This window comes from Apus apus, chromosome 21 (assembly GCF_020740795.1).
Source record: "Apus apus isolate bApuApu2 chromosome 21, bApuApu2.pri.cur, whole genome shotgun sequence".
Classification (NCBI taxonomy): domain Eukaryota; kingdom Metazoa; phylum Chordata; class Aves; order Apodiformes; family Apodidae; genus Apus; species Apus apus.
Window position 1 is genome coordinate 4,263,176 of NC_067302.1, and position 26,983 is coordinate 4,290,158.

The 26,983-nt window shown below is 52.4% G+C and overlaps 1 protein-coding gene across 2 annotated transcripts; it reads right to left on the reverse strand.

The window, feature by feature from the left end:
- Positions 1 to 8,885: 8,885 nt before the first annotated feature.
- Positions 8,886 to 26,444, reverse strand: LDLRAP1 (low density lipoprotein receptor adaptor protein 1). 2 transcript variants are annotated; one of them, XM_051638301.1, is made up of 9 exons: positions 26,291 to 26,444; positions 23,600 to 23,742; positions 21,955 to 22,067; positions 19,320 to 19,434; positions 16,509 to 16,581; positions 15,802 to 15,885; positions 14,497 to 14,624; positions 12,932 to 12,966; positions 8,886 to 11,002 (listed from the first exon to the last, which is right to left on the reverse strand). In XM_051638301.1, the coding sequence occupies exons 1-9, from the start codon at positions 26,373 to 26,375 to the stop codon at positions 10,858 to 10,860; spliced, it is 921 nt and encodes a 306-aa protein (XP_051494261.1). In that variant the 5' UTR covers positions 26,376 to 26,444; the 3' UTR covers positions 8,886 to 10,857. The 2 variants fall into 2 exon arrangements, with proteins under 2 accessions (XP_051494261.1, XP_051494260.1); XM_051638300.1 differs by having other exon boundaries at positions 14,497 to 14,627.
- Positions 26,445 to 26,983: the final 539 nt, after the last annotated feature.

The following is a 26,983-nucleotide window of genomic DNA, read 5'->3' on the forward strand; positions in this document are numbered from 1 at the left end:
TGAGCCATGTACTTCTGTATAAAATCAGACTGGATACTGAGAATGGTTTCCCCTCACTTTAGAATCTCTTGCACTCATTCTCACATCAAGAAACCACCTTTCCAGGTACTGCATTTATCACTTCAGCACCTTCCTGAAATGGCCTTAGTAGGTTCCAAACCAGATAAAGCCCAAGCCCATCAGGGTCCCCAGTATTTAGAGGAGCTTTTTTTACTCCCTGCTTTTAACTTTGCAGCCACAGCAAGAGGCAGGTTGGGCTTGGGCTGATCTTGCTCCAGACTGAACGTTTCCCAGATTCTGGCCACAAATCTCATCTCCTGGCTCCATCACTCCTGGCTCAGCGTGTGGTTCATACCCAGGGTTTGAAAGGGAGTTAATCACTCAGAAGAACTGATTCCATGACATTTAACTCAAGTTGGCAGGAGCAGCAGAAGGGGAGAAGTGTTGACAATACAAGGGCAGGACCACACCTGCTGCAGCCATCAGCCCTGATCTGCTGAGCATGGACCAGAGAAGGGATGACAAGTGGGATCACGTTGTCCCAGCTGGGATGCACCAGGACATACAAAGGACCTCCCAGGCTGAAGAGTCTGTTCCCTGCTCTCAGAGGAGTCACGTCACTGACTCTCCTTCCTTATCACAGAGGGACCAGCTGCTCCACAGGCTGCATCCCATAAACCACAGCTTGGTGCAGAACACAGGGGTGGGCACCCTCAAAAGCTCTGGGCCAGCCTGGAGCTGGTCTCATGTGGCTGTGGCAGCTGCCAGAGCTGCCCATGAGCCTTTGGTTCATCAGATGAAACCCAAATGTCTCATCTCCTGAATTTTGCTCTGAGGAAGCAATACTTTTAAACTTGTTTGCAGCTGTCTCTGCTGCTGCTGCTGGGTCAGGTAGGAAATAAAGAGATGTAATTTTGAGCTCAGCAGCTCCTTCTGCAGCCTGGCTAACGAGGCGAGGGAATACTCGGAACTGAGATCATCTGCTCCAGCCTGTGCTGGCTCCGTCGTACCCCGGCCTCGGGAGACTGGGCTCTCATTTTGAGGACATGAAAAGCAGAGCTGGGAAGGCACAGAGGATCAAGGGCAGCAGGAATCACCCATGAAACACACCCAGCTCAGCAGCCAAGTTTCTTTTGTCATAAAGTGACCTATGTGCTCATCCCTGTCTCAAGTCCCTAAAGAACTTCACCAGAGGCTTTCCCGTCACATTCCAGACTTGAGGCAGAGCAGCTCAATATATAAACAGGAGACCCTGAAGAAGCAGTAACCCAGATTCTGGGAGTCTGCTCCCAGGATTTAGCCTTGACTCATACAACAGCAGCCATCCACTGGACCACAGGGTTTAACCAGCATGAAAAAACAAGGTCCACCCTCTCATAACCCTCAAAAGCAAAGCCTTGCTCTTCCACCACCCTTTCCAGACACAAACAACCACATTTTGCTGATTAGCTGTGACCCACTGCCCAGCCCCAAAAAACTATGGAGGCATCAAAGCCCCAAACACAAACCTTGAGGATCAGATTCAAGAAGCAAAGCCCAGGTAGAGCAGCACAGACCCATCTCCCTGCCCACAGATGTACCACTGGATGACAAATGCTCCCGAGGACCTTGGGATGTGGCTTTTGGGATTTATTTAATTACTCTGGGAGGGGAGAAGGTGGGTTCAGGGAAGCTGTGAGTCAACGAGCTCCACCTATGGATTAAGGAAACCTTCCTGCTAGACCTGATGCCCTTCAGCTGGGAGAGAGGTGAGGCTGGGAAGGGCTTTAACCCACTGCCTGGTATCGAGGGTCAGCACCAGTGTTTCTCTATGATCTTGTGTGGTCAACATAAAGCAAATATTTCTGACTCTGGCTGGACCCATGGCTTTAATAAAGCTCCATGAGAGTGAGCTAGATTGTCCTCTGGCTCATGCATCACCCACGAAATTACAGGTTCCTGTTACAGACTCTTTATTAAAAGGTGCTTTCACAGGAGCCATAAGAGGGTGATTTTCAAATGTAAGCTGGATCTGCAGGTCCAACAGATTTTTTTTGCATCATTCTCAGTCCTTGTTACCCACCCACCTTCTCTATTTTTTAACTCACAAATGAAACCAAGTTGATCTGAAAGTCACTGACAGACAATCCCCACGGTTCCTGTAACAGCACTTGCTGCCATCACCCTGATTAGGAGGAAATTCTTGGGTGTGAGGGTGGTGAGAGCCTGGCCCAGGTTGCCCAGGGAAGCTGTGGCTGCCCCATCCCTGGCAGTGTTGAAGGGCAGGTTGGATGGGGCTTGGAGCAGCCTGGGCTGGTGGGAGGTGTCCCTGCCCATGCAGGGGGGTTGGATCTGGATGATCTTGAAGCTCCCTTCCAACCCAAACCATTCCATGATTCTGTGATTCTATGATGACAACCATATTCAAACCCTCTTTTTCCTTGGATGTGAAGCTTCCCTGACCCTTCCTTACAAATAAATCAAACCAGCCAAAAAACTCCAACCCATTTTCTCGGTTTTTAACATTTTTTGCTTTGGGCTGGCCCTGGTGAACCCCAGCCACTTCTCTGCACATCAGCTCTTATTCTGCAAAGGTCAAGAGATAAGTGATGTTTTCTAGTTTTTAAAGACTGCCTTGTTCCACTGTAATTTGCATCTTCTGCTCTGCAAACAAATCCTCCTTGAATTGCAGGCATCTCTGGGGAGAAATGCAGGAAACGACCCAGGAAGGTACCACAAGGCAGTGGGAAACCAAGGACATAAAAAGCCAAGCTCTGCTACTACTGGTCACACGAAGATCTCAGATACACATGGGCTCAGTTTAAGATCTTGTCTCTATCTACATTTATTAAGCCTTTGCTCTTAACCTCAGCTTTTCAAGAGAGCCTGTGAATGTGGTTTTACTGCCATGATTTCAGTTCTAACATTATACCTGATCTTAGGGGAAGGCCTATCAATCAGCTGCTGCTTTTTTACATATAAAATCTTTCTGGCTGAGCAATTTTGACCTGTTATTGATCCACTTGACTCATACAATTCCTATAATTGAGATCAGAGTTAAAAAAACCCAAAAGTCTGTTTCTTCCAGCATGTTTGTTTCCTAGATTTGATAGCTCTGGGTGTGCATTGGTTGGGCTATTTTTTTTTCCCCCACGATTAAGGTGAAGGAGTTTTTCCAGAGAGGAAAGCTGTAATTGCTTCAGCCCTCAAGTCCCTGAGGAGGCTCAGATGTTGGGATGGTGGCTGAAAAACATCAGGGTATTCTCCCACCTTTTCAATGTCCAGCAGCTGCTGAGGTTGTTTTCGGGGGGTGACAACTAGGAGTTTTGAAAGAATAAAACCCAAATAAGACCGATCCCAGCTTGTCATCTAACCAGCAGGATCCTGAAGTTGCAGGTTCAGTGGTCTCCCCCTCCCCCTCCTGCTTTCCCCTGATTCAAGACAGAATTCACACCAGCTGAACTGGGCAGAAAGTCTCTGGTTTCACACGGACCAGGAGGCACCGACTCGGATGAGAAAACCTCAGATGAGGTAAGGACTGCAAGAGCCATCCTGAAACCCTCCCTCTCTGGGTAATGAAGCATGCTGGCAGTTCCCAGGTTTACATCTTTCTGTAGGCAGCATATTGATGGGAAAGTGCTGTGTATACAGTTGTTTATTTGCAAAAAAGGTAAAAGAAAAAAAAATTCTATTAAAATCCTGCACCTCTGGGACTGTCTTTGAAAGGCGTGTGATGTGACTCTAGGAGAGAAGTGATCAGCTTGTAATAATTTAGATGTTCTGGTTGCTATGGATACTTTCTTTTTTTTTTCTTTTTTCTTTTTTTTTTTCCCCCTGAAGTGAAGCAGACCATTATAATTTAAATTTCCAGTAACAAAAAAAAAGGTAGTGTATTAAAAGTAATAAAAAATGCCAGCGACGTAACTGTTTTATTCTTCACTGTCAGTTTTACTTGTGCTGTGACAGTAGATAGAAGAGATAAAATTGCCATGTCTGAGGAGATTCAGTACTTTTACACATTTTATTACATTAATTAGACCTGGGTCTCAGACGTACAAGCCTGTGTGATAGAGGCAGTAGCCAAGTGACAGGCCTGGTGCTGGGATGTCACATTAAAATTCATGCTGCTGAGCAGGGGAAAGGAGGAGGGTTGTAGCTAAAACAAGACCTGACAAGCAGCAAGTTTGGGGGCTGTTAGGGCAAGATTTGGGTAGGGAGATGGAAACACAAAGGTACAAGCCAAGTAACTCCCTGCAAAGTATCATCATCAAGGCTTTTTAAACAAAAACTTTGCCTGGAGTGGTGTTACCATCCATGGGATCATTAACAGCCCAGACAGAAACTGCTGCTGTGGTTTGTAGTGAGAGTGTTGGGAAAAGTCAGCCCTGGAACTCTTCTCCCCTTCCATGGAGGCTGCAGTTTATTCTGGGGAAGAAACTGCTGTTGGAGATGGCTGGAAAGGTGAAAAACCAACAACTCTGGAAGCAGGAAGTGAGTGATCTGGACCCCAATTTGCAGAGAGGCTGATTTGAAAGGTAGGGGAGAAGAATCACCCCATCTGTCCAAAGACACCAGGGCTCAGTGATGCCCCTGGTGTGTGTTTGCTTCTGCTCGCCCGAAATGGAAACTGGGATGGGAAAGGTCTGGGGCAAACAAGGTGCCTGGGGAATAAATTGAAAGCCAAGGAAGGTGACACGGGTTTTGGTATCTAAAGAACAAGGTTTTCTTGTGTCATGGCTCAAAGAATGAGCGTCAGGGAGGAGCAGGTGGCAGAATCCCCCTCTCATACCACAGCCTGACGTGGGTGGCTGTTTTATTTCAGCCATGAAGGTAACATTGCTCCTACCCCTTTACTTTGGTTTGGACCAGAGTCTTCACCCAAGCCTGTAGGCTTTACAACCAAGCTTTTAAAATCCATGTTTTTCCCTTCTTTCCCTTATCTTTTCCAAGCTTCAAGGAGCAGCTGCGTGAGTGATAAATCACAGGAGTCAGCAGGGAGTGCAGAGCCAAAACTTGACAGGGTTGATATTTCACAACTTCCCTCTCCTGGTATTTCCTTTTGCAGGGAGAGGAGTGACCCCACGGTCCTGACGTGGGCACAGTGACATTGCTGAGAATCACTCCTGAATCCTGGAGGGAGAAGTGAGGAGGAGGGCTGGAAGATGACACGGTCCCTGCCTGCGAGCGCAGCCGGCTCCGCTTTTCCCGGCGCTCCCATGCTGGGTTTTGCTGGCACAGACCTGGCTCCTGTGTCTCCCAAAGATCCCCCTCCATTGTGCCAGCGGGAAGAAAGAACAAGCACTCGATGGCAAAGACACATCCCTGCTCACAGCCAACACCAACAGTTTTCCAGGGGGTTAATGCCCTGGGAGATGCTTGGTGCTGTGCTGGGCAGGATGGAGCCCCGGGCATCCCAGCCCTGCAGCCCAGGGTGCTAATCAGCTCTCCCAGCAGAGCTGGGCCCTGCTGGCCCAGAGAGCTGCTGCAGAGCAAGCAGCAATCCCTGCTGACAAAGATCAGAGCCCAGCAGGAAAGGGACTAAGTGGGTGTCCAGCGCGACAGTGAATTAACCAGCGCTCGGTTGCTAATTACCTCCTACCTGCACAGCCACTGAGCAACCACCTCTGATCTTCCTGCTCTTCCTACAGCTGCTTTCTGGCTCCAGCTCTCTGGCCCCTTTTCCACTCCCATCTCGGAAGACTTCCTCTTCCTGCAGCTTTTAATGACTTGACATCCCTTCTTTTTGTAAAGCCAGTATTTCTTCTCTGAGCCAAGAACCAGCTGGGGATGTTTGCTTTTAGCAGGGAAGAAAAATAACAACCAGCCCCCAGCAACCCGCAAGACTCTTTCCCATTATCCTTCCCCTGGGCATTAGAGGAGAGGTGCTAAATAAATGAAGTAATGCAATATTAAGACTCCCCGTGTCATAAGCAGTATCCACTCACTCCTGATAAATTGCTCATACTCAGATCTTGCTGCTAAAAGGGCTTAGGAGCCCAGGGCTGGCAGCAGAGGCCTCGCTCACTCGTACCTCGTTTGCGCTGGGTAATTTCATCAGCTTCTAGCCCTGCAGCTTCTGGGTTCCCTTTGTGCTGTGATGGAGAGAGCTGCTGGGTCCTGCCAAGCCCACCTTGCATCTTGCTCAGCTCCAGGTGTCCAACTGGGCTCGTGCTGCCTCTGCTGAAGGAGCCACTCCTGGGGATTTTATTTTCCAACAGAGCAGGGGCACAACGTGGGCACCAACATCCCCAGTCACCCCCAACTTGATGAATTGAGGCCCCAGGTTTGTTTCAGGGAAAGCTGGAGCAGACAGGCAGCAGGATTTCCTCTGAAGGCAGGGTGTAAAAAAGTGAACTTGATGGATTTTTTGGCACCGAAATCAGGGCTTTTCCAGGAGGAGGTATTTTCACCCAGGGAAGGGATTTGGCAGCATTAACCCCACACCCCTCCTCGCTCGTGCGGACCGAGGGCGGCCCCGCCGGCACGCAGCTCCTCAGCTCCCTGCCATGGAAACTTTGACAAAAGCCATTCCTGCTCCTGCTGGATCACTGCTCTGCTCTCCCACTGCAAGATCATCTCCTGCCATTAAGTGCTGCAAACCCTGGAAGAAGTTCAAGAGCAGAGGCAGGGACATGCTTGCAAAACACCCCTCCAGCGCTGCCCGCTGACCCGTGCCAAACTCCTCCAGCGCAGCCCTGCCCCGGGTCCCAGCGAGCTGGGGATGAGGCTTTCAGCAAACATCTCCTCTGCCTGGTGTTTTTCTGGTTCAGCTCCCCTTGGCTTCGACAGGGACAAATCTCACCAGGCTCTGGCAGTTTGTTGCTGTTGCAGCCAGGCCTCACGCAACGCTGACATGTAGGAGAGCAGTGCTCAACCAACACCCCCCTCCATTCCCACCCCAGTCCCCCCTCCATCCCAAGCCAAAACACATTTCTGATGGTTATTTTTCTTGCTTCAGAGCACAGCGAGCCTTGCAGAGCAGCCCACAGCTCCCAGCACCCTGGGGTTGGCTATAAAAAACCCTAATACAGCATTCAGGTGTTCAGATGAAATGTTGCTCTCTTTATGTGTACTTTAAATCTGGGTAACGACAGCCCTACAGCTCTGGCTCAGGCTTGGCATGGATTTACAAACTCTCTCACCACTCCAAAGGAGAGGAGAGAATTCCAGAGCTCAGGATCTGCTGCACTGAACACCATCAACCTTAACAGCTCAGCACCTCCCCGAGTCAGCCAGTTTGTGACCTCAGAGCTGGATTTGGCCTTGACACAACTGACTCCCACTGGAGAGCACTTGACAGAGGAAACGGCAGCGCTGGGTGAACTTAACACACGCCTGTAAACACATTTGCTGTTGCAGTGTTGGGGGGTGCAGTAAATGAGTTTAACGAGTTACAGCCCCAGCAGGGAAAGAAATCAGCTCTGAACTCTGCGGTTTGCTGCAGGTTTTCTTTCTTCAGCAAGTGCTTTGGGGAGGGTCGTTGCATCCCACAGAGCCCGTGCCCAGGCAGGGTGACAGAGCAGCCTGTCCCAGCACAGCCCCAGCTCTGCTGCTGAGGCTGCTCCAGGGGGAGGAAAACAGGCAGCCACCTCACTCCACGTCCCCCTGGGAAATGCAGGTCTGGGGTGAGCAGAGCACCAGCCCCCCCAGCTCAGGGCAGCTGCTGCACCCCCTGAGCAGGCAGCTGCCTTCCCTGGCACCTCCCAGCCCCTCCTGGCTCCCCCCAGCAGCCACCTGGGGCGAAGGAAACGGACGCTGAAAGTTTCTTAACCAGCACTTAAAAAAAGGTCACATCAAACCCAAGATCCATCGGTTCCATCAGTTACGCATGAAGGCACAGGCTGCCAGTACTCAAGTCCTCATAATCTGGGGCATCTTCTCACACTGGAACAGCCCATTTCAACAGAAATAGGAACTTGGGAGTGAATTTGTTTTGTAAGTTTAACACTGCAGGAAGAGAAGCATCTCCACAAAGTCCCTTTGCTCTCCTCAGCACCCTCTGAGGTCCCACAGGGCACGTGGTGCTACTCACAGGTTAAATCTGTTTGTCAGCATCCCCAAAGGAATTTTTCCATGCAATTCCCAGACCAGCAGCCTGGTTAGCTGGTTGCTCCAAGCTCACAGCCAAGGCAGGAATTGCAGGGGGAGGCTGAGTACACAGGCAGTGCCCAGGCTCTCTGGGATGTTCTTATTTAAAAGGCAGCTGTACAAATTAAACTCCCCCCAAGGGAGAAGTATTTTGCAGAGCAGCTCAGAAACACTGTCAATTAAGGGATTTTGTTTTTTGATGTTACCAACACCATATTTACAGAATCACAGAATCATTCTAGTTGGGAAAGACCTTTAAGAACATCAAGTCCAACCATTAACCCAACTCTACCAAGTCCAGTTACTAAACCATGTCCCTCAGCACCACATCTACACAGCTTTTAAACACCTCCAGGGATGAGGATTCAACCACCTCCCCGGGCAGCCTGGGCCAGTGTTTAATAACATTTTCAGTGAAGAAGTTTCTTCTGATATCCAACTAATGTCCACAAACAAGCCTGAAGCACTGACCTCCCTCTCCTCCTCTCTCCCACCCTTACCTGGAGGCATCCAGTGATGTGGGGGCTCAGGCAGGGACAGGTTTACTGAGCTGGCACTGGAGGGAAGGTGACCTCTGTGCATCCCTCTGTGCATCTCACACGGCCACATCCAGCCCTGGAAGCATTTCCTGGTGTCTAATTGCAGCCATCTTCCCACCTAGGAGTCTTCTGATGGACACAAACCTCCTGCAGATGTTTCTGGTCGTTTCCTGCTGCACACCAAGGGAGACAGAGAATTCAACCAGTTAGAAACACAAAGGCTTCTTCATGTTCAAAGGACCACAGTAAAAATTAACTCACCCAGCACAGACACTCCAAAAAAGGGGTATAAGTTTTATTTTCCTCAGTACAGGTATTCTTTACAGCAGAAGGTTTTCTTAAAAAACTATGTACACACAAATATAGTCTTGTGCACTTCAGGATACACTCCTAGAGTCTCTAGAAGAGGAGAAAGATCAATGTGCAGAGAGATGCCCATGGTCCATTCCTGCAGCCCAAGCTCTTTCCTAGGAAGACAACCACTCCCCAGGGTCAGGACAAGGCTCTTGCTCCAACCACTTCTGCACAGTTTTGGTGTTGCTTATAAAATAGGTTCCTGTCTCTACCCTGTGCCTCTGCAGCGTGGCCAAACTTGGAATAATTCCTTTGATCAAGAGACTGATGCTACAGATAAGCTCAAATAAGTCATGGGCACGATAGTTTCAAGATGTAAAATTGGTTTAGACACAATTTTGGAGGATAAACAGAGCATCCATTTTACTGAGAGACATGATGAGTCAGCTTCCCAAGTCCTCAACACCTCACAGCAACACTTAGGGAAAAAAAAACCCCAAATCTAAGTTAGAGTCACTCAGCTGTTTCCTAATAAATTCTTACAGCTGACAAAGAGGTTTTCCTCCTTTTTTTTTATTTCTTCCTGCAAGCAGTTTTAAAAGAGTTATAAAGAGCTATCTGGAGAATGAATTAGTGTTTCAAAACCAAGTTACAAATCTATAAAACAGATTAGTATACTTCACATAAGGCCACAAACACTGCAAACTGTCAGTGTGACTATTTAGGATCATTAAACTTAATCTTTTAATTAGCATAAGCTTTATACCTCCATTACTTATTTTCAATTCCAGATGAAGACAGCTTCCCAAGGCTCAGGGAGATGTGGCTGTTGGGGGGGAAGGGGATGGAGACATGGCTGGAAGGGGCACCTCCTGCTAATTGACCAGCCAGGTATTGGTCTTGCCTAATCCAATTCCATTTGAGTCTATCGAGTGAGCAACAACCAAATGGTTTCGAGACAGTAAAAAGGCAGGCACAGCCAAATCCACTTAGCAGGGCTAAGAACACAGATCTATTGTGTGCTGGGCTCACCCACCCTGCAACTTTCCACACGCTTTAGCAAAACAAATTGTTGCTCCCTGGTGGTTTTGCTTTGGAAGGCAACAGTGCAACAGAGCCTCAGGATCCCGAGTGGCAGCAGGAACGGGGCATGGGAGCAGTCAGTTCTGAAACAGATCTGCAGCATTGCCAGGCTGGGGTGGTTTTCTGGGGGGGCTATTTTTTGGGTAAGTGGCTTCTGAAGAGAAGGGACAGGCACTGCTTGCCTTGACAATTCGGACCATTGCTTTCAGTTCAAGTTTTAAAGTGCAAAACTTCAGAGAGTCTTTGGGTGAACAAAACAAAAGCATCAATTCCCACCCGAGGCTGATGGAGAAACAGCCAGAACACGTTGGGGTGATTGACAAGTGTGAGAGTGTCAGAGACATTCCCAACAAAAGCAAGATCCCAGCTACCTCTTTGATTTTAACACTGTGTCAGCAGCTGCTGCAAATCTCCTCCCCTCGCCTCGGCAGGTGATGTGTTGTTCAAGAAACAGTGGATAAGTAACAGTTGTGCTTGCAATTGCATTTGCATCTGCAGACCTTGGTCTAGAAAAGTATAGAGAGACTTTGGTGTTGCATAGTCCTTTTTTCAAGAGAGGAACAGGCACTGCTGAAGGTTCTTCCATGGTATATTGCCACCTAATACTGTAGATGCTCTACACACCTTCCAATAATATGTGTAAACTGTAACTGCAAAGAATAAATATGTTTGAGAGCATCTCGTGGTTTAGATAAAAGCAAGGTACAAAACTCTGCATTAGATTTCTAAAGCTTTGGTCTAAACTGCTGTAAAATCAGCTGACTTGGTGAAGAGCCCTCAGGAGAGTCCCTTGTGTACAGCACCTGGAACAGCATGATTCAGTCCATGAACTTTTAGTGGTTATTCTCTTGTCAGCTCTTAGATGCATTTGACCTCAAAACATGAAGAGATCGTCCTTCTCCCCTGTGTTGGAATCTATTTTATTCCAGTCTACAGGTGAGAACGATTCTGCACTCTGGATGTCTTGAGCAGTCAGACCCGTGTCGAGGACATGAGGGTTTGTTCTTGACTGAGCCAGTCTAAGAGGGGAGAAAAACAGCAAGTAAGACCACAAATCAGTGCAGTTTATAGCCTGGATGCTTGATGCATCCCTAATGCCCAACCCCAGCTCCAGTTCCACGTGTCAAAATCCTCTAACGGGATGAAATAACTCAGTGAGGGCAGAAGGGCAGAGCTGGGAGCGTCCGCAGCGCCCTGGAGTTTGTCGCAGCTTTGCTGCTGGTCTATCCAAACGTTTCCCCTACAGGCAGCCAGGGAATCTGCAGTCTGGACATCCCATATATTAAATGGTCTGGCAGAACCTTCCCCAAGCTATTGCTGGCATGTTAGCTGGGATCTTATCTCTGTGCCAAGGCCCAGAGGAGCAGCCTGGTGGCAGTGACTCAGTTTTCACTCTGGTGTGTCTGGACAAGCAGCGTGGGCTGGAGCTCAGGGCTCCCAAGCATTTAACTCCTTGGGTTAAGACACAGCAGGACTCAGAGGATGTTTAATAGCCACAGGATCAGCTTTAAGGGGGTATTAATTCCAGCCCATCCCGGCCGTTTCACAAAACCTCACAAGCCCCAGTTTGTTGGTGTGTTATTAAATACCTCTGTGAAAATGCAACATCAATTCGCCCAGGGCCAAAAGGTTAATTCAAATATTTGGGGTTTCATCCAGCACAGACATGAGCCTGAGTGACCCTCAGAGTTTTTAATAAAGAAGAAAAATGGCCAGCCATGATGTTGCTTCAGGAAGGCCTTCAGAAGCATCTGCCTGGGTGAATGAGCAGTCTAAATACTGAGTCACCAGCAGGCCAAGGGTGATGTGACAGCTTGGCACCCAGCAATGCAAACCAAAAGACCTCAACCAACAACATCTGTTTAATTAAGCAGGGCAGGGAGCAGAGGTGAGGAAAACAGACAACGTTGAGACATAAATTCAAGCAGCCCCTTAAGCAAACACAACTTGGGACAGAGCTACTGTGGAAGTGGAAGCTGTAAATCATTCCTGAGAGCCACACAAGGCACGAAGGTCTGATTCCTCAGGGCTGAGCAGCAGGGTTTGTGCTGCTGCAAACCCCAGGGAGGTGACAGTGCTGGGCTCAGCCCTGCTACTGCCTGACTCACAGAATCCCAGACTGGTTTGAGTTGGAAGGGACCTTCAAGATCATCTAGACCCAATCCTTTCCATGGGCAGGGACACCTCCCACCAGCCCAGGTTGCTCCAAGCCCCATCCAACCTGCCCTTCAACACTCCCAGGGATGGGGCTATTCAAGACTCCCTCTTTCATAGAATTGTTCTGGTTGGAAAAGACCTTTAAGATGATCCAATCCAACCATAACCTAACAACCATTAACCTTTCAGCACCTCCCTCCCAGCTGGAAGAGGAGGGAAGCTCTTGCTTTGGACTGGGAATTGAACTAAGCCAAATGAAGCCACGGCCACGAACTCTGAATGTGCTCAAGTGCATGAATCCAGAACTGGTGCATCAGAGTCACCCTGACACAACCAGGCTGCAGCAAGGACAGGTGGAGCTGCTGCTGGGTTGGGGACAGAGGGGAATGAGGTCCCAGGGCTAGCCCAAACCTCCCAGAGAAGTGATAAAGGCTAAAGTCCCCTGTGCCAGAAGCTGGGACCAGCATCACCAGGGTTATCACAGGGGCTGGAAACAGGCAGCCTCAAACCACCCTGGCAAGCAGGAGTGGACACACCAACTGCTTGAGGAATTAAATTCCCTATCACATACAGCCTCTATCCACCCTTAAAAGGTTGTAAAAATATTTGGCTTATCAGCCAGCCTCAAAGCCTCTCTCTCAATTAACAGCTGAGGTACTGATGGGGCAGCTGCCTAGGTCAGATCATGGTGGCTGATTAGATTAGAAGCATTATTAAAAGCCAGTCACTAGTCAAGTCTCCAGGGCTGGTCCCTGGTGGCGTGAACTTGTAAAGGGAGTTATTAGAATTACCTTGAAAAAGCCTCGTCGAGACCATCATCCATTTCCTTTGTTAAAGAGACAAAAACAGAGACAAGGAGTTGCTAAGAGAACACACAAAAGTGTATTTAGAGATTCAGCTCTGTGCTCCAGCACGGCAGACAGAAAAATATATACACACATACTGACTTCCAAGTGCCTAAAGCAAAGATCCTCTGGCAATCTGCCTCCTCGGGCAGGTTTTATCTCACTCTCTGCACCAGCCCCAAGGTAAGAGGTGTAACTCCGGGTGATCCAGGTCTCCTCAGAGCAGACCCCAGGGCTCAGTTCGGGGATACCAGCCTCCCCTCGCAGCCCAGGGGTGGGACAGGGGCTTGGATCTGGCCTGTCAGCTGCACCACATGCCCCTCTGGGGTTAACCACAGCCTCGGCTCTTCCAGCTCCTGCCACGAGCCTGGCACACTCTGGGGGATCCTGCCAAGAGGGACACATGGACACAGCTTGGCAAGATGCTCCAGGCATCCCCTGGGGCTTTTCTGGATCAGGAGCCTGGAAAGCAGCTCTGCTCCAGCACAGGGGGAACCTGAGCTGCTTGGAAGCAGCTCTGGGATCCTTTCCCTCTGATCTGCAACTCAGGGAAAGCATTTACTGAGGAAGAAAAACTTCCCATGCAGGAAGGTGGGCTCTGTGCTAGGGCTTTGCTTGGACAGACCTGACTATTCCCACCACCTGGTGAGGCACTTACAGACCTCATGTGATATGTAAAGTGTGAAAACTCTGCAAGCGAGGAGGGAAGGGAGAGTGCTGATAAACCTCCAGGATTTGATATGACTTAGGATTGATCTTTAGGTTTCACCTGAAAAACCTCAGGCTCAGATCTGTCAGACTTCAGAAACAGGCTCCAGGTAAAGGCCTTTATCATTCAATCCCCCCAGATTTAGCAGAGGACATTTCCAGAGAGGACACGTGGTGGGGATGAGGTCCATGGTCACCTGGGGCTTCAAAGATCAGCCCAACTGGAGCACTTGGGCATGGAGGAGCTCCCCAATGGATGCACACCCAGACATATGGGCTGGGCCATTATTTTTCTATTCATGCAGGAAGCAATTAAGCCATCCCATGCCCACACAGGCCAGATACAACCACAGGGAAAAATAAGAGTAATAACGAACACAAATTGAACTTGGTTTTGGTGAACAGTAAACAAAAGCCATCAACATAATGATTTTCTTTCCCCTGAACAGAGCAGTTAGGTGGTCTCTCAATTAAGTGAGAAACCACTGAGAAATGCTGCTCAAGAGTAAGTAATATTCAATTATCTGACAGTGGTGGTTCTCAGAGAGCCTCACCATCTCCTCCAGTCATTTACGGAGCCTACCAGGGGCAGCAGGGGCTCCAACACTAATTGATCATTTTGAGCAGGACACCAAAACCCAGCTCACTTGGGCACTTCTGAACCCCTGCCTGAATGGATCAACCACATCAGAGTTCCTGGGAGGTTTTATCCAGGAAAAAGCCCCATGATGGGAGATGGAGCACATGAAATGGAGGTGGCATCATACCCCCCTGGCTCAGCAGACCCCAGGGCACACACTTACCCACACCACGTTGTTATTTACAGAGGAGCTGGGCCCAAACATGTTGTTGTCCAACTGTGGGGAGTTTGTGCTGCTGGACAGGGGTGATTTGGCAGGATCTTCTAAATCCAGCAAGTTGCCCGTGGCTGCTGCTGTGAACAGAGGGGAGAGGGAATGAGGCAGGGGAGGGGAGAAGAGATGACACGAAACCAAACCTTTTTGCAGGAATGGCTTCCCCTCAAGAGGGGGATCAAAGGGTTCATCCAGTTCCTTCAGGATTGCCCCATACTCTAGCATGGAGGAGCTGCCTTCAGGTTTCATCCCAAATAATTCATGATGCTCAGATTAAGCAACCAAGACCCTTCAACACGGACAAAGGGGAGGATCAGCCAGATTGTCCCTTCAGCAACCATTGCTGGAAACTCCTGGGAACCTGCTTATGTTCAGGGTGAGGAAAGATCAGCCCAGGGCAAAACTGACACATCCCACCCCAGGACACTCACCCCAACTCCAGGAATCCATCCCAGTCCCAGGACTGGAGCAGACCCTCTGCAATATCCTCAGCTCAGCCCACAGCATCAATTCAGTGTCTTACAAAGATGCACTATTACTTTATAGCACCAAGGGCAAACCCTGCACTGAGTGAGGAGCAGTTTGGAGTTTGGGGGCTGCTGGTACACTGTGGTCTGGGCTGTTCCAGGGAAGCCTCAGGTCCTCCCATCACCCTGCAGTAAGGGGTCCCAGCTGTGGAGCATCCCCTGGGCAGATGTCAGAGCTTATTCCAACACCCGTGGCAGCCCTGGGCCTCGTTTGTCCCCATGTGCCACCACTTGTGACAGATCCCTCCAGTCCTGGGCCTGCACACGAAGAAACAAGACGTGCCAGCCTGGAAGGATGCCCAGTTTAATGCTATTTTCCTCCGTGCCAAATCCTCTTATCTCCATGGCCAGCATGGAAGAGAGATTAGCCTTTTGTCCCACTTCTCCCTGGCTCCGTGTCTTGTGTTCCAGAGGCAGCAGAGGACTCAGGGCCAGGCATGAATTATGAGGGGTTTTACTATTTAATTGTTTTACTTTCATGCATCTCTCCTTCTTTAGGGGAGCTGGAGGGAAAGTGGCACCTGCATGTCCACCTCCTTCAGCTGATGGGATGGCAAGGCTTTTGGGCCCAAGAGAAACCCAAAATCATTTGCTTTGTGCTCCCAACTTGCACCTTGCTGGTCTTCAAAGCCCTCCCAGGAGCCTACCCCATTCAGGAAAACCCTGCAGATCTCAGGCTGTTCCCCATTCCCAAGCCTGAAGCCAAGCTCTGCTGTTGGTGACTTACATGTGTCAGGATGGGCAGGGGCATCTGAGCTGGGGCTGCTTGTCCCTTCTCCTTCCAAGATGGACCTTTCCCGCTTCTCCTTCTCTGCAAAAGAAGGAGACCTCATCACTGCCTGTGAGCTGCTTCCCTGCAGCCTTCTGGGAGGAGGGACAGGGGACAGCTAGGATGGACAACCAGGTCTCCTCTGCCCACAGCAGCACAAGGTATGTTCTACAATCTCACAGAAGGTGAAATCAAAACCCCAGGGTTTTGATGGCAGGGCTGAGGTACCACAGAGAAGCACCACGGCCTCCACACCCCACTTGGGAGACAGCAGCACAGCCAAAACTTGGCTGCATTTCCAAGACTGTTCAGAGAAACCTGGAATTATAGAACGGTTTGGGCTGGAAAGGACCTTAAAGATCATCTAGATCCAACCCCTGCATGGGCAGGGACACCTCCCACCAGCCCAGGTTGCTCCAAGCCCCATCCAACCTGCCCTTCAACACTGCCAGGGACAAGGCAGCCACAGCTTCCCTAGGCAACCTGTGAAGCTGTGGATGCTCCCTCCCTGGAAGATGCCTTAAAGCACACCAAAGCTTGGACCACCCCTAACAGCAACCTGGAAATCTGAAGGGCAAGAGGAAAATGTCCTCAAAAGCTAGAAAAAACCCAGTCATCCCTTGAGCTCTCCCATGAAGGGTGGGAAGAGGGGAAAAAAAACTCACCTTCCTTAGCTGCTTGCCATAACTCAAATGCAATTTTGAAGGCCTGGGCTACAGTGAGGGTGACAGCTTGTGCCTAGAAAGACAGAGGTGAAGCAGCAAGTTAATCCACAGGTCCTGGGGTAGGTTTAAATAATTTGGAGGTTTTGCTTTCCAGATTCATGTTAACCTGGATCCAGCCAGTCCTCTGCTCCACACACACCCCACCTGGCTGGGGAGGGCTGATCAAATATTGATGGAAGCAGAGACTTGCTCCATGTAGGACATGCAGCTCATTGTAGACATGACTTTAGGTGTCATGGAAGATGGAGGAGGCAGGGACAGGGCTGTCACAGGCACCGTGCTGATGGATGGGGGAAAAGGGAGCCACTCCACACCATGCAGCTCTTCCTGCACCCCACACAAAGCATGATCTGACCAAGTGGAAGTGCTGCACAGCCCTGGGGTCATCCTCGCAGCTTCCCAAGGGATGTGTCTCCCTGCTCCAGGGCTGAGCTGTGTGGTACCCACCATAGTGCACCACCAGAACGACCAACATCTCAAAGGGAACCAGCACCTGGACCTGGAGCACTGTCAGCCACAGCAGAGCCAGGGCAGGGCCCTGCAGAGCTGCACTTTGTCCCTCCCAGCACCGTGCACAAGGAGGCTCGGAAAGCAACAGACAACAAGATGAAACACCACGAATTTGCAGCTCTTTCCCACAGAGACAGAGACCTGAGGATCTTCCCTTGTCTGAGACCACCAGCCTGGGTTTGCTTTACAACAACCAGGGCTGCAGCATGAGTGGGGATGTCCCCTTCAGTCCCTCCATTCCTCCCGAGCCAAGAGCAGCGTCACAAACCCCAGCACCTCAAATAGCCTGAGATGCTGGAGACGTATAAATAGTGACATAAATGCCAGTTTCATTAGGAGAAGGCAGAGCTCATGAGCAGTTTAAGTACAGGGAGATAACGAGCCCCACTCTGCAAGGCTGACACACCACAGGAGCCCTGAGGCACAAGTTTGTTTTAGGAAGTTACAAACTAAACAAATCCTGACCCGTGTCCCAGGAGCTGGGAGGATGGAGATGGCAGGGGAAGCAGGAGCAGAGCACAGGCACCCCCCAAAAAACAGAGGTCCTCCAAAAACCTCCTGCACAGGAGGTTGCAAGGAGACCCAGCAAACCTATCCCTGCCAATTAGAGCTCACAAAGCAGGAGAGCTCATTTGCATGTCGGAGCTATTTACATCTTTGATGGAAGTACAAACGCTTTATGGCAAAAACTTAAATATGGTAATTAAGTATGAAACTCCTCACAGCTGTTTACAATTTAAGCTGTCACATCTGAATCAAGTTTAATAGACTCAACTACCACCGAGAATTACCCAGGAACTAAAAATATGGACTAATTATATGTCCATGTCTGGGAGCTGTGCTTACATTTAGAGACCCTGCCCCTGGTCTGGGAGCAGGACGTTGCGAGCATGACATTCATGTGTTTTAAAGACAAGGGAAAAAACAATATTAATCCCTATTTTTTTTGCCACAAAAGGCCTTGGAGAACTTTAGTTTGGAGGGAGACGCACTGAGCTGATGTACCACTGAGATAATTCTTTTACCACAGGAGAGATTTAAATTTTAATTTGCAGAGCGAGGCTTATCTTCGCTGGGCCAGGACTGGAGCACACGACGTGGGAAGGAGACAACTTGGAGCTTCCATTATTCTCTCCACAGAAAAAAACAGACAAGTGCTGGGAGAAGCCCAGAATATTAACAGATGTGTGGTGGCTACACTTGGGCACAGGGATGCTTGTGAGGACCCAGGAATCACCATGCTGGGATGCGTCAGCTGGGAAGCGCTCTCAGGAGGTTTGGTTCCTTGGGGATTTGGGAGATCCTGTTCTCTGCTCAGGCCACAGGGGAAGAACTTCTAGAGGCACAGGGATGTGACCTTCCCTTCCTCTGCCCTAAAGCCCCTTCTTTGTTGCCTTTGAAGTTGGGAGGGGATTCAGCCCCAGCCCTGGCTCCACTGGAGAGACCCCCAGGGCTCTCTTTGCCCCACACACAGCCAGTAGTACCCTGTGACCTGCTCCTCTTCCTTGCTGGGTCACTGGTGCTGGGTCCCTGCCCACCCTGACACACTGAACCAGCAGGAAAAAATCCCACAAGCAGGTTAGGTTGCAAGCAAGAGCCAAAGACTCTTCTTTATGCAGGTCTCTGCTCCAAGCCCATCCTCAGCACCTCAGCAACCATCCCCTGCATGGTTGTCTCTGCAAAGACACCGCTAAAAATTGGACAAGGAGCCTTGAGGACAAGAAATGGAAGGAAGCCAGGGAGGGGAGCCCAGAACTGCTGGCTAAATGCCTCCCCTCAATGAGGTGGTCCCTGGACACCCCACTGCCAGGCCCCCCAGAGACCTCCCCACTGCCAAAGCCTCTCTGCACGCTGGGCTCAGAGCGGCTCCGGCATCCGGGGAAGCGGAGGCTGAGCAGGGACAGTCCCAGCAGCTGGAGTAGAGCATGGCAGGGGGGGATGCAAGTGCTGGGGCAGGTCCTGGTCCTCTCACCCCTGCCCCTGACCTCAGGGCAGAAAAGTTTTTACCTGCCAAGATGATGGGCTGAATCCAGCCTGGAGCTAAGCCCATTGGAGCAGCTATGGGCAGGGTCTGGGCAGCACAGCTGGGATCAGCCACAGCAGGAGGGTGGGTGCTCTCCCGTGGCTGTTGGCTGGGGCAGGGACCCCCCTAACTATGGGCAAAGCTGTTATCTCACCAGCACAGCCCCTCTCTGCTTCCTCCTCCTCCAGCCACATCCCCATTTCTTCCTCTGGACTGACCATTTTCCGTTTGGTACAGAGGAAGGCATGGCACTCCAGGTTCTCATTGAGCTGGTTCTGGGCAATGTAGGCAAACACTTTATCGTGGGTCTTGTCTGCCGTGCAGTAGGATATCCTGAAAGACACAATGACACGTCTTGTCTGGGGCACTGAGCCAAGGGAGATCAACCAACCCCTCCTCTGACCTGCCAGCAAGCTGCTACCCCAGGGCTTCCAGCTCCAGGGCCAAGCAGGGAAGGCAAAGGGAGCACAGGAATGTTACCAGGCTTTGATGGAACTCCTTGCCAAAGCAGGAGTTGATGCCACTGGCTTGAGTGTAAGAGAAGCCCAGAGCGACTCCCACAGCCACGGCATGAACCAGGAGCACCACACGCAGAGGCAGGAGAGGAGAGAAAATGTTTCACCTCGTGGGAAAGGACAGGTTAGAGAAGGTAAAGACTCTGCAGGGTGCCAGCCTGGGACTATGCCTGACAAATGCTCTGTCTTCAGAAAAGAGACTCCAGAAGATTTTCCTAAGAGGACAAGCTCCCAAGGAGGGAGGAGGACTTGTTCCCAGCTTACAATTTAATCTCGAGGCTCAAACCAGGGAAGGAAATTGATGCAGGGGCAGCACCCAAGGAAACCTGCCAGAAAGGCTGGAATTCAGGCTCCAAGATCTGCAGTAGCAGATGGGATGCTCCAAGACCCCTGAGCACATGGGACACAGGGGAGGAGGCTCAGCCTCCCCAGTGGAGCATCCCCAGGACAGCTCTGCCCAGGGACCAGGGCTGACTCCAAAATGCCAAACAAGGTTCTGGAGGAGCAACAGGCTGACCTGTCTGGGGAGACCAGGCTGTGACCAAGGCTCAGCTCCCTTCTGCAGGGCAGTAGGTCCCTCAGCATCAGCCACCACCATCTCCCATGGGTCCATCCATGCCAGGAGCTGCAGGAGTCTCCTCTGAAGTCAGCAAGCACCGGCTGGAGCAGCCCCTGAGGTTTAGTGGAAGGCAGTGGGTGTCACAAGTGAGCAAACTTCTTTCCTGGGCATGTAACAGATCAAACAGGTGACCAGGAAAGAGAAAATGCCAAAGAAAAAGTGGGACACTTGGGTGGGTTTTTCCTCACGATGCTCGTTCAGCTCCTGCTCTTGTTGCCCCGAAGAGTTTGCAGGGAAGGGACTTTTAAAAGTCACATTCAAAATTTATTTATACTGCATTAGCTTCTTGCTCTGTGAGAGGAAACCTCTGCTTAATGGCCTATATTTTGTTCTCCAGAGCCGAGCTGTGCTCTGGATTGAAGAGGCACTGGGAAGTTCACTCCTTTCTCCCATGTTCCTCCACTCTTATAATAAATGTGATGGAGCTGTGGAAGGCCTGCACAGGCCCTTCCAGCAACACCCAGTGCTCAGCTTGATATTCCCTGGCCAGTAATTTCCAGGGAAAGGATAAATCAGACCTGCCTCTGAGCTGAGCCAGTTTTATGACCAAAGCCTCTGGCAGTGGCACATCTGGCGACAGTGGCTGTGCCTTAGCCATGGCCACGTTGTCCTGCCCAAAAACCTGATCTGGGGCAAGAGCTCAGAGCTGGCATCTCCCCAGTGAGCAGAAAAAACAAAGAGAAGACAGGAGAGGTGTTAGAGGAAAGTCCTGGGACCATCATCAGCAGCTGTCCCCATGTCAACAGCCTCTTCAGGATGCACTGACTCCAGTCACCTGAACCAGGGGATGCTCATGCAGAAGCACAGACCAGGAGTAGCAGCTTTATCACCAGCTGTTAAAGTGTCCAGGCAGAATTTAAGGCAGCATCTAAAAACCCGCGGTGCCACGGCTCTTTCACAGCAGCCCCAGTGGTGGTGAGATGGTGTTTGTGGCTGTCTTGCCCAGCTCTGCTTTTGAGCAGCAGGTTTGTGCCCTGGGGAGGGCTGGGGCTCAGCACGGGGGCTGTGCACCACTGCTTGGGCTGAAGGGGAGAGCAGCAGGGGAGGAGCAGCCTGGTCAGAGAGAGCCCCCGAGCCAGCGCTCCCAGCCCTCCATCAGCACAGTGGGAAGGACAGGAGAGGAGCCAGGGGGAGAAGGGATGGAGGGCATGAAAAGGGCCAGATCTGAGCTGAGCTCAGCTCTGCCAGCCCTGCACCTGCCTCCAGCCTCTTTGGAAGAAACACTCACCCAAGTCGGAGAAGCAGATGGGATAAACCATCCTCACCCGTCCCACACTGGTCTCAACCAGGTCTGGTCAGAGCTTTTTACACACACGAGAGGTGCAGAGCAGCCAGATCCAGCTCTGGCACTCATGCCCTCACCTGCTCAGAGGTGCTCTGACCATCCTCTGTACTCAACTCCTGCCATCACCCCAGGTGCCTTGGCCTTTCTGTGGCCAAAACTGGGCAGTAAACCACCCATGGCTGCAGAGCTCTTGGCTGTGGATCTGCAGTCTGCACACACAGCACCCCCAGCCTCGTCACCTCGTTCCTTACCCCTGGCTGGACACTTATGGCACCAGACATAAATTTACCTTAAGTTTGGCGACCACCCTCCTTCCCCCACCACTGCTTTCCATCAAGACATGACGGCCGGCCAGCCAGCCAGCCCAGCCCAGGAGACTGGAGAAGATGAGGAGCCTCAGAGCAGACCCCCCTGACGTGCCTCCCAGGGCCCACCTGTATATGGAGACGTTCTCAATCAGCTCGTTGGTTCCACTGTCGTTTAACACGATCCCCCTGGGTGAGACTTTCAGAGTCACTTTCTGCAGTTTCTTTCCACTTGCTTTTGCCTTTGGAAGGAAAAGGGGGAGAGGAAAGTTACAGGTGTTTAAAACCCACATCCAAAGGTACCTGAGCAGAGACTCCAGACCCTAACAGGCACATTAATAGCACTTGTTAGTACCAGAATGTGACCTAACAGGCATGTTAATAGTGCTCGTTAGTACTGGAGTGAATTTATTACCAGGTGTGATAAAGCACTCACTGAAACTTTTCCTTCCCTGAAGCAGTGATTGTTGCTGGCATTAACGAGGCAAGGACACACACCCTCCACCTCACACCACATGGAGGTACTTCCAGCCCAGCACCTCTATGAGGTGCTTCACCCCTGGGGGTTCTGTCCTTAGAGCCAGCTCTGGAGCAGAGGGGGACATCAGCATGAACAAGGGAGGGGGACAGTTCTGCAGGACATGGGCTCCCAAGCAGCTGCCACCTTTGAGTTGTGCTGTCAAACCCGAGTGGCAAAGCACCCCCCACACCAAGAAACTAGACTTCTTTTACTTTATAAGTAACTAGACTTTTAAGGGCCACTTTCTCTTATTAAGTAGCCTCATGCTGTCAGCCTTCAGGATGTAAGCTCACCTCACTGCCCAGCTTCTCTCCAAAAAAAAAGCCCAAACAAAAAACCTCATCCAGCTAGCTGCAGCCTGCAGACCTGGCTCCCAGCCCTGCTCCCTGGGGACCTCACTTGAGCCACATCCAACCCGGCCAGCGGTCAGTCCTGCCCCTCCAAGGCTGGCCTCAGCCCTGGGGTTTTTATTTAAAGGCTCCATTCTCAGTTCATCAGAGAAGACACGAAGGGCTCTGCCAGCAGATCCTGTTTCATGTGAGCTCTCCCCTCCCATCCAGCTCAGCACGTGCCAGGAAAGGCTCTGTCATTACCCAGCACAGCTCACCACCCCATTGAGTTTTATGATGGTTAACTGTACAATTGGGTCTTTGCTTCATTCAGCTTTATAAGGGCTTAAAGAAGCATTAATTTTACTTGGAACCCAGTGAGCAGGGGCTCCAGGCAGGCCTGGTGATAGAGGGTGCCTGAAAATCAGTCCCTCTTGCATCAGAGGTTACCATACTGTCCTGCTCCCTTCTCCTCTTAACACTCAAAATCCTGGGTAGAAAAGCCCAGAAGTGCATGCCAGCCCTTGGGCATGTGCTGGATGCACTCAAGACCCTGTCCTTGCCCTGTGAGAGGAGTCATGGCCCTGGGGAAGGCTGATTTCACCAGGTCACAGAATCCTTCCACACCCAGGGTCACCCAAAGCTTATCAAGGGGAGCCAGAGCCCAGACACAACTCCAGCTCTCCAGAGCCTGCTCCATCCATGAGCCAGGGCCAGCCCCCAGGGCTTCCCAGTGCTGCCCTCTGTGTTTCTGCCTACACCACCAGACACCTGCTCATCCCTGGAAGGGCTGGACCTGCAATCCTGGCACCCCCCAGCCCACAGACATACAGCAGGGCCTCCAGACCTGTGGCTCCCAAAACTCCCTGGGGACAGACTCAGTTTGAGCAGCAGGACAGGGCTCTGCTCCAGCACAGACACTCACGGTAGCGACGATCCTTTTGACAGCAGCTGCAGAGAGCTCCTCTCCCTTGGGCTGCTCCACCAGTGTCATGCCCATGTACTTGAGGCTGAAGAGCATCCCCTCCAGCAGTGTCTCACGGGTGTCTGTCCAGTTCTCTGGGAGCTCTAGAAGGCAATTAGAGGCTCTTAGACTCCCAAACACACAAGGATACCCATCAAGCCCTGAGGGAAGGCTTAGGTCTGAGCAGGGTGATGGTTTAGCTACTACCTGGACCCCCAGGCCCCACCAGCTGGGAGCTCCCAGTGCTGCCACGGCTCTGACGTGGCACTGGGACAGGAGCCCTGGCTGTCAGAGGAGATGACAGAACACTTCAGCCACACAGTAACCACGAGGACTTCACAGGGGACCTCACCATCAGCCTCCCCAGCTCTCCCAGGCAGCAAGAACAAACCTCCCAGATTTTTTCCAGGAGCCACAACAAACAGTAGTGACCCTTTATGATCCATTAGCTCCTCTGTTTAATTGTGAGTGCCCAGGGTCACACCACAGCCAAGAGGACACTGAGCACCAGCCCCAGCCAGGTGCAGGAAGGGGGGGGTCACTGCTGCCCCACGTGCAGCAATAACCTCACCTTCCCACTGAGGCTAAGATGGGATTTGCTGCTGGCTAAGCCCACACACGGCTCCAGGGACCCAGGTGATGTGCTGCCACCTGCTAAATCGGTCACCAACAGCCCTGAGGAGCCCATCACACAGGGGAAACCTCAGCAAGGTGTCTGCTCTCCCCTGGAAACCCCCGAGACTATTGGCCTCTTCCCTTAAGCAGTGGGAGGGTGGGAAGCAGGGTCCTAAACACAGAGCTAACTTGGGGACCAAACTGAGAGTCAGGTGGGTATTTCTAAGCCTGGAATTGCACCTCAGGAGCTCACTTCCAAACAGGGAGCTGACAGGATCTGCAGCTCTCATGTTTAAGGAAGGTCTTGCAACAAACCACAGCCCCAGGGAGTGATGGGGCTCCCAGAGAGAAGACTGAACAGAGACAAAACCTGTCCCTGAAGGCTTTGCTGCTGTGGATCCAGCTCCCTGCAATCCTGCAGTGCCAGGAGGGCAGGGCCCAGGGGGTGGGTGCGTCCTGGGGGCAACCCCTGGTGACTTGGGTGACTCAGCTTTCCCCGGGAAGGCAAGATGGGAGATAAGCCATAAACCCCAGCACCACTCCCAGCGTGGGTGCCAGATGGTGAACCAGCCCACGGGCTAAAGGCAAGGTGAGGGAAGGTGAGTGGGAGCTGTCCCAGGGGGAGGCAGGGTTTGAGGAGGGCAGGGGATCCACGGCCAACACTCAGGTCCCAAACCTGGAGAGGGAAAGGAAAACCCAAGGACAGGTGGGATGCTGCATGTGGATTCCACCCCAGCTAGAAACAAAGGGTGCCAGCAAAAAAGCCTGGATTTCTCAAAAGCCAAGGGTGCTGCTGCTGTCCTCCCATCCTCGGTGGCCAAAGCCAGGTGAGCACGTTGGAGGGGTTTGTCCCTGCTGGCCCCACACAACCTGCCTCATTAGCCAGGCACTGGTCCCATGTCCCGTGCAGGGCAGCTCGGGGCCTGACCAAGGACGGGGACCCTCTGAGCACCCCACACTCCCTGGGACGATCCCGCAGCCAGGCCCCAGCACCCAGCGGGAAGGAAACGGGAGGGGTTTCAGTGCAACCACTGAAGTGCTTTCAGAAGGGAAGGAGCTCCCCAGGCAGCACGAGACAGACCCAGAGGCTCCTCCGTGCATCCTGTTCCCAGCCCTCCACCTCCTCACCCACGGATGCCAACGGCTGCACCCAGGGTGGGTCCGTCCCACGGGTGATGGTGATGCCCCCCAGGCAGTTTGTAAGGTCACCTCGCAGCAGGCTCAGGGTGAACTGTGCACCCCACCCCTGCCACACAGGCCCCCCCGAGCCCCTGGGCTGCCCCCCAGGCAGCTGCCCTCTTCACCTCCTGCCGCTGCTGGCCCCTCACCCCGGCAAAAAGGGACGACGACACCGGGTCAGTCCCAGCAGATTAACAGAATTGAAAAGTTTGATCTCATATGTGGGTGGCAAGAGGTGCAGGCAGGGCAAGGCACCCCCCCCCCCCATGCTGCAATGCTCGGGGGGCCACGGCAGGGTGGGGGTCACCCAACTGGTGCCCCTGTCCCCGGTGACAGTCGGGGGGGATGCCCAGAAGGGGCCAACTGGCTACTTGCCCAGAGACCATCGATGGAGCCAGTAGTGGGATGAGACCAGAAACCACTCGCTGGGCTCCAGCCCTCGCCCCAGGGTGGGGGACCCCAAAAGCCCCCCATCCACCACCCACTGGGGGACAGCCCCCCCCATCCTACCCTATTGCTGCACAGGGGAAGGGGTGCAGGGAGAAGGTGGGTGCAACGGGTGGGAGAAAAGTGAGGGGCTAAAAGGAGGAATGGAAAACTGGGTGGAAGAGAGGAGTAAGCAGAAAGGGGGTGCAAGGTGGCATGGAAAAAAGGGGGGGGGTCAGACGGGGTAAGGCAGGGGGAGAAGGGGGTGCAGGAGGAAAGAGAAGCTCAAAGAGTGAGAAAAGTGAGTGCAAGTGGTGTGAGAAGCAGGATAACCCAGGGAAGGCAGAAGGAGGGTGCAGGCCGGGGGGTGCAGGGGGGTAAAGGCGGAGGGGCAGGGGGGGCAGCGCTGCCAGGGGGGGCGGCGGGTCTCACTCTTGTGTCGGCCGCCGGCCCAGGAGGGTTTGTGGACGCTGGGGCTCCGCAGCAGGGCTCGTCCCGCCGACTTCAAGGCGTCCATCCCGCCGCCCCGCGCCAGCCCCGCTCGGGCCCCGCGCCCTCCGCAAACTTTCCTGCGGCGCCAGCGCTGACCGCGTCCGGGGGCGGGGCCGGCATGCAAATCAGGGCGCATGACGTCACCAAGCCACGCCCCCCGCGGGTCCCCGCAGATCTTCGGGGGGCTCGGTCGGGCTGCGGGGAGCCCCCCCCCCCCCGGGGACAAAACGGGCTCCCCTGGAGACCCGGAGGGACCTGGGGATCCCCAGAGTCCTGCGGGGACCCCGAGACCCAGCAGAGACCTGCCGGACTCCCGAGGCGGGGGGAGCTGGTGCCCCCGCTGTGGAGCTTCTCCACTGGGGACCCCCCCAAGGTCCCCAGAGCCACCCTACAGCCACCTGCGGGAGGAGGGTGAGGGGCAGCAAACACCAGCTCCACGTGGGTCCCACCCTTCCCACGGGGTCCCACGACGGGGTGACCCAAATGGCCCCAACCTCGTGGTTCTCGGGGGACACCAAAGGAGAGGCAGCCGCTCCCGGAGGGGTTGGGTTGCCCCCCAGCCTGGGACGAGGCGCTGGGATGGGAGAGTTGAACAGGCTTTTGATGAAGGTCAGGCTGAGCATGTGCTGCCCC